The following is a 7967-nucleotide window of genomic DNA, read 5'->3' on the forward strand; positions in this document are numbered from 1 at the left end:
TCATAATTTGTTGCGTAAGCGTTTTATATACATTTACAGCACCATTTACTTTTACATATCTTCTTTCTTTTACAGAAACCCTAATGGATTGGCGATCGATTTTTGGCCATCTCTTGAACTGCGTTTGGTCATCGTGAACTAGTTGCTTATTATTCAAATTTAATATGAATAGTCCGCATAGTTAAATGTAATACTTTACTTTCACTTTCTAGCGTAGAGTAAAACTAAGTTTCAAGATGCGAGAAGGCTCAGTAACCCCTATAACATTTGGATATGTTTCTCTCTATATTTCTATCTTAGTCACCAATCAAACTGATCGAATAAAAAGGAATTGCATTGTCCACAAAATTTGAATAATAAAAAAAAACTAAAGTTTAAAGATAAAAACTTTTGTGTGACTAAACAAGGAAAATGGAACACAAATATTTAAACTAGTTTACATCATAGTTAAATTAATTATGTATCGCTATCTATTTCTTCTTCTTTGGCGCAACAACCGTTGCCGGGGTCAAGACCAGCATGTGCACCCCATTAGTAGGCCGGGCTATCAGTGACTTACAGAATTATCCAATGCAGATTATTTAAGTTCTACCTATAATGAGGCACGATCCATACGGAACTTGAACTCACGACGGGCATGTTGTCGTGCGAGATGACTACTGTAGCGGCTCATGAATCACCATCGTCTTAACTTATATAAACAGCTACCAGATTCATCCAAAAATCTGTGGGATATTTCTGCGCACTTTTTTATTATATCTCTTATACACTGCGCGAAATTAGAATACCATTCACCATGATGTGTTTTGCAATAATTGTGAATTTACCAAATACATTCCAAAAATCTTTCAGAATGTTTAAATAGTCTGTTTTACACCTCTTAACACAATACTTAACACAATGCTTTAATGTATTGATGTGCTATTTTTCAATTATGCAAACTTCGGAGCCAAACAAAAGCGAGCCAATCCTGACTGCAGACTTGCGCCTCCGTGCGGCAACAGACGACTCCAACGGTTCCGGATGGCTCTGGATGGCTCCGGCGACTTCGGGCAGTACCGAGTGGAACTGTCGGTTCGATTGGGCCGGAATCGGAGCCGGAGAAACGATGATCGGATTTTTTTTTCAGCCATGGGTGCTATTCCAACAACCCATCAATAGTTGTAGCGTAGTTTCTGAGTGTGTGTATGTATTTCTTTTTCTTCCTATTACGTTCCTAGACTGTGGACGCATGTCACTGTTTTTTCATAAACAATATGCAATTGAGTTGATCCAAAATTTAGCTTTAATCCAGGAAATCTAGAAAACTAATACGACTGTGTTTGAATTCGATGTAAGGCCTCATATACACGAAGCGCGTTTCCACGTTCTTAAGGGCCTCGGATGCTCTACACGTTTGGGTCGAACAAGTTTGATGTTCTAACTTGTATTGTAACTTGGATATATTAGTATAAGTGTTGAAAAATATAGCTACAAAATGATTGCTTTTCTCTGGAAAACTTAATACACTCAGAAAAATTGTCAAATATGAAATTGGAGCAGATCTAAATGCATAAAATATCTGCAAATGAACGGAAATACTAAAAATAATGTAGATGAAACAGTTTGACATACAGATGGCCTAGACATAGATTTAGAGTATAAACATTTCGTTTCAAAGAATGCATTGAATTATTTAAGGCTGGATTATTGACAAACAATATATATGTTTTCCCATAATTTAACAATATTCATGTATTTAAAGTATACGTTTGATATGATACAATAATGCTACTTTTTTGCACCTGTTTTGAGGACTATTAATTGATTATAATTGTATAATTTTATAATATTTGTATTAAATATTATAAATATTGATTGAAGTAATGTACTTGAATTGTATAAAACCGGTTATTTTAACATTACGAACTAAAAAAATCTTAATCCGTAAGATAAATCCACACTTATTGCAAAAATACATGGTTGTACTATTTTTATTTCTAGTTGTGTAATTTACAGTCTTGAAGATTTTGCAACTAAAATAAACTTGTGCACTTAGTTAAATTTTTTATCGAGTTACCGAGCTACAATGTTGTGTTTGATTTTTATGAATGTAATAATATAATTTTGTAATGAAGAAATCATGAAATCACTTTTGTGCTATGCCATATAGATAGTGAAGGGTGTAGTACCGTGGATTTTCTACAGCTATATGGATTGAGAATTACGAATAAAGCTCGCCGGAATTGATTGGAACATAGTCTAGTCATTAGAGTAGTATGTGTTACGTTAACGACCTGTCGCTTAACGGACCTATCTGGATCTATCGCCAATAGCGTATATGCGAACGAAACACGTTTATGATTCATAACATCTGTTTTATGCAACCGTGGCGATAATATTACGCGGGGCTCTCTCAGTCATAAGCCAAATAAAGCAAGCACATGGAAACCGGATGCATAAGCATGTAAAGGATTTGATCAAGCATAGCGCAGCAGCTAAGTCATTGACTTGTATTTTAGGATATTTTATAAGCTCATGAGCAAAACAAAATAAAAGGGGTTCGAATTTCCAAACGTGCATAAATTCACTGTTTTACTCTCACTCTTTGTTACCGCTCAAAACACACGGAAACTGGTCCAGCTTAAGAAAGTGAATGGCCGCTGCCTTCGGACGTGAATATTGTAACCTTTCATTGTGTTTCACGCAATTGGCCTACCTAAACAACTTTTTATATGTACAGTTTGTCTCCGAGATATGCTATTAATGGGGACCGTGGAGAAACCGCGCATATTGATGTCAAAGCAGTACAATATGCATAGAGCAAATAAAGTTAAATAAAGAAAACCAGTTCGAATCTACGTCTATCTGGTAATGCATATCTCAGGAATTAGCTGTATAGAGTGCAACCCTTTCACGACGCATGAATCATAAAAAAATATACGGCTTGAAAGGCTTACTTTAAAAATATGGTATTCAGATGGTTTTGTCATTCATTCTAGTTGTACAAACGTTGATTAAAAAAAACTTAACATCGTGGAGAAGGACTGACCGTAGAAGTTAACCATACCCCCATACGCAGGACAGATTATCCCGCACTGAGTTATCCTTAAGTCATTGAAAACTAAGCCCACTAATGGTACTGATCGGCCTTGACTGACAACAGTTGTTGTGCCAAAGATGGAGGAAAAAGTTCTATTCATTCTATTCCAAACCAATTACATTCAACCTGCTTTATCAATTAGATAACCGGTTTAGGATCAACAGCTACTGCGAACATATTAAAATATGTTTTTTTGCATTATCTGTGCCATCGACGCAATGCAAGAAAACGATAGGCGGAAGAGTTGTTTTTTAGTAGAAGTCGTATTGATTTTGTAAAATGTAACTAAGACTAGAAGAAAAACTAATAAACTTACCTTAACAATTTATATTTATTTTAATATATTCCTTGTGCCTCGTTATTGAGTCTTACAATACCGATTTTTGTCACTATTTTCAATAGCTGTGGCTTGTTTCACGCAATCAAATCACAAACAGATTCATTCACCGAATGCACTTACTAGCTAAATGCAAAGACTGCAAAACTATATTAAGGTTGACAATTGCTTAGTTACTTTCTTTGCAAATACATTCAGAGGAAACGATTAGAATCTGCTCTGCAATCGAAACACCAGTAAACCGATTTTATGATCAAATAAATGAATGACGATTGCTCTTCACAAATTTATATTTCTCCAATTTTGTGTTTCATAACATGATACTCTTGTTCACCCAGCCAACACAACGGCCAACACTTGAACTTCAGATTCACGTTCACATCAACCCTCGTGGCAAAACGAGTCAAATTTAAGTGATATTAAATATTTCTTAACACTTTTTTGCCATTTCATGATTTGTGTATTGCGTCTATTCGATATAGCCGTAAAAATAAAACATCCATAATATAACTCACTTATTTCTTTTTAAGCGGGCACGATTTTCGATTCCTTTTTTAATCACATCCAGAGCATTATTTTGTTGATATTCCGCACAGAAATCCACATTGAGTTTTCACTTGAAAAAATGTTTACCACTGTTTACCACTGTCTGCACGCTGCTCAAGCTTAAACCGCAATCAACGGTCTTCAAAGGAGCCGGGCTAAACCTACCACCATCCGACTGAACCATGTAACGAATCCCCTCCACCGATCATGTTAATCGTTCTCCCTTCTACCAGTTGACGTTATGACGTTGGCCACTATAGCTTTGTTACTTTCTGCAAGCACTGCTGGCTCTTTTGTTGGTGATTCGTACAAGCGTTTAAGCAGCGGCTAATATTGTTGTCGGTGTAAATGAAATAAAGCTTCATTTAAAACCAGTTGACATTTATTTACACACATAGAAAACAATTTGGAGACTTGTAATAGCTTACCAAAAGCGAATTTGGTAAAATAAAAAATGGTCAAGTATGTTGTTTTACTCAGCCCTAACATCGGTTGATAGTTTTGATAATCTAATAAAAACGTCGTAACCTCCCATAAACCAAGATAGCAAGAAATTTCTAAGTGATACAAAGCTCAACCTAAACTACTTGTAATCGAATTGCCCCATTTTCACTATCCAGTTCGTTTTGTATTCGGAATACGAAAATAACATTCATTCTAATGGTCTAGAATGGTTTGTATCCAGCATGTTCATCATACCCACTACCCATTTGCATTCAATCAGTAATTAAAACACACTTATCGAATGCGTTCATACATCCACCGTGAATTTTTTTTTTTTTTTTGTAAGTTAGACATCCTCCAAGAATGAACGCTAATAACGGTATCTACTAACCCAGAAACCTCAAAGCGTGTGCAGACCACAACTACAAAAACTAAGGTTCAAAGCCATTACCAACATATGGCATCGATCTTCATTTTACGGTCGAATACGCAATGCGGCTTAAGGTTAAGGCATCAATCGCTGTCCTTGTTTAGTGAAAGCTACAAAGAAGTTTCATGAAGGCTTATGAATCTTTTTTTTTTTTTGTTATTTCTTCATTTTATTGATATTTTTGGAAGTTGAGAAACATTACAAAAAATAATTCGTTACATGCAAACAACGTTAGGTTTGAAAGTTCGATTCCTAATTACATCTATTAATTTTTACATCAAAAATTAACTCATTCATAGTACATCAAAAATTAACATGAATTCTAAGTCCTCCATAATGAGGTGAAATGTATGTTTATCATAAAGTTTTTTTTAACTCGTGTTCATCCTTTGCATTCCAAAAACAAAATTTTAATTCTTAAATTTCTAAGTAGAATAAGCTGAAAGCAAACCATATAAATGTTTCTGGCATAGTAAAACAAAATGAAAACACTAAAATTATTCCACTGAAAAAAAGTCTTCACGTTTCAGCCTAATTTAGCTGCGTACGATTATTACTAAGAGTTAAAGGATCAGCAATAGATTTACGTCGAAAGCGTGTGAGTAATTTGTTTAGAATGTTTGCATCATAGACTTTTGAACAGGTCTGTTCTGTTTTTTCTACATTGTGGACGCGATGCAAATGTGATTGTAGATTATGTTCTATTAGATAATAAGTATTACAAATGTTGCATCTGAAGCAAGGACGACTTGGCTGTTGACCAACATCTTTTGCGAGGGTTGCATTTCTACTATTGACTTCATAGTTTGTTGTCAGTAAGTCATTCTGAACAGATGTTGTACGATCCACAATTCCAGCGGTTTGATTAATATTAGTGACTGACAATTGATTAAGATTGCTATTATGTGAAACAACACGACCCTGATGGATCAAGCTAGATCCTGAAAATTGTTGCTGAACGATAGTTGAGCTGTTTACTGTTGTTGAAAAAGTCCCTGAATTAGCAGAAGTTCTTACAGTGCCAGCGATATTGGTAGACGTGGGAGCTATATGGCGCAAACGATGTACATTATTCACATTGTTTTGCCATTGGTAGTTGTTTAAAGAAGGATGTGGAGTTTGCTGATTGCCAGGCAGCATTGTTGGATTAGGAACTGCCTGTACTCTGCGACCAGGGGGTAATACCGGCAATCGTACGATGTGCGATGAGGTTGGAGCATTAATTTGTGTTTCAAAATTTCGTAGTAAAAGATTATTATTCAACATTGCAAATTGTGCTCTTTCTGGAGGTTCATCAAACAAGTTGGAAGATACTCGTATGTAGGTACTATGGCGGCGTTTTTTGGTGAGAGCAGCAGGGCTCGTATTGCTAATGTCAACATTATTTCCGGTTTCACTAGTTGTTTCGTTTGATGATGATGATGGCTGCTGGTCAGTAACAAAATTTGTGTTATTAGTGGTCAGAGATGATTGGATTGCACTGTCATTGGCATTATTCATTGCAGGCAAGGGCGACTCTTGATATGCGTTAGCACCTATACTAAGTGCCGGCATCGATGAGTGAGTATTACATCTGGCTTGAAAAACGGTCTGCGGCAGAATCGTTGTTACACTACATCTTGCTACTTGAGTTGCCGTAGATGAAGCTGAAATTGAATTTGTAGCAGACGAATCTACACTACTGACAACAGTAGTAAGTGCATTATGCATCGGAACGGAAGCCGATGCACCTTGCTGTACTGCAATGGCAGGAATGTTAAATACTGTCATTGGAGGAGATGGACCTTGCCCCTTATTTTGCATTTCACTGTTCCCATAATTTGATTGAACTGTAACCGGTTGGTTTACAGGGCTATTTATCCAGACCATTCCACCGTTAGTATTCGAAACAGCTGAAGCAATCGTAGTAGTTTCTTTGCTTTGTGTGGATCCCTGGAAGGTAACAACCTTTTGTATAACAAACGAAGGTGGTTCGTTATTTGATGCATGTGCCTCTTGTCGTTGAATATTTACTGCATTCATGGAATTACTCTCGACAGCATCATGAACGATATTTGATGAGCTCAAAACAACAGTATGAGGATTATTAGGCTGAGTTTTGTTAACATCAGTACTCCTATGCAAGGTAGTATTATTAATAGAGCTTTTACTTTGCACAGGAGCAAGATTCTGCAGTTTTTCAATTCTTCTTTTCAATATTCCTGTTACAACTATCCCCGGTTTTGGTCTTTGCGATTCATTGGAATCTGTAGCATTTGTGCATTCATTTGCATTTTCGGTTTGTTCTTTCTGAGATTGCTCCAATTGTTGTTGGAGGTTTGCTACAGGAACAACAACCACATTTGGAGTCGGGGTTTTTTCCTGCACCGACTCTTCGCATGATGTTTTCGTCTTGGCAGGAGCATTCTGCACTAATTTGATTTTTTTAGTTTTATCTTTAATGGTTTTGGTCATGGATTTGTTTTGTTGGGTTTTTGTTTCTTCTAAATTCACGTCAACTGGATCAGCAGAGATACGCTGTGTTTTCTTCGATTGATCTTTCTTTGAATTTAGGTTGTATGGTGCAACATTAGAAGCTTTCCTTGAACGTTCCGGTGCATTAACAGACTTGTTTCCTCCAACATCTCCTTCAATGCAAGCAACTGAGCTAGCCAATGCACTAGATGCCAATTCACTTGTTGCTTCTGAAGGATTTTCCTGCAGTCTGAGCTGGTTGGCGAGTATTATTCGTTTTTGCTCCTCGTACAATTGAAATTGCTTCTCCATACTTAATGTCTCGTTAAAACAGTTTAAACAAACATTAGTAGTGCAGCAATCCCGAGTATCTATCTGCAAGTTTCAAATCCATTAAAAGGTTTGTGGTTCGAGGAATCTTCTTGCTCTTACCTCTATATTGAAAATGTTAGAGATATTTTCTTTTAATCCTTTCACAGAAAGTATGTCCAGCAGCTGATGATTAGAACCATCGTGCAGACATAATCGGCAACAAGTTTTGTACAGTTTTTCCATCATTTCTGAAGATGCCTTTGACTGCAGAAGATTAAATGGGCCGCCAAATATAGAGCAAAGTTAGAAAGCAATTGTTGTTGCTGAAGCAGCGCGCTTGAACAGGCAAGCCGAACGTATCA

At 36.4% G+C, this 7967-nt stretch overlaps 1 protein-coding gene across 1 annotated transcript; it reads right to left on the reverse strand.

The window, feature by feature from the left end:
- Window positions 1-4952: 4952 nt before the first annotated feature.
- On the reverse strand, window positions 4953-7967 carry LOC121600957 (putative uncharacterized protein DDB_G0282129). Its single transcript, XM_041929753.1, has 2 exons — window positions 7726-7967; window positions 4953-7668 (listed from the first exon to the last, which is right to left on the reverse strand). Exons 1-2 carry the CDS (start codon window positions 7849-7851, stop codon window positions 5371-5373), a joined length of 2424 nt encoding a protein of 807 aa, XP_041785687.1. The 5' UTR covers window positions 7852-7967; the 3' UTR covers window positions 4953-5370.

Source organism: Anopheles merus, unplaced genomic scaffold (assembly GCF_017562075.2).
Source record: "Anopheles merus strain MAF unplaced genomic scaffold, AmerM5.1 LNR4000014, whole genome shotgun sequence".
Lineage (NCBI taxonomy): Eukaryota > Metazoa > Arthropoda > Insecta > Diptera > Culicidae > Anopheles > Anopheles merus.

Bases quoted from the DNA above. Each gene is read 5' to 3' on its own strand.
- LOC121600957 (XM_041929753.1), bottom strand. From the start codon at position 7,851: ATGATGGAAAAACTGTACAAAACTTGTTGCCGATTATGTCTGCACGAT. The intron at 7,669-7,725 runs GTAAGAGCAAGA...TGAAACTTGCAG, and splicing joins CTAACATTTTCAATATAGAG to ATAGATACTCGGGATTGCTG.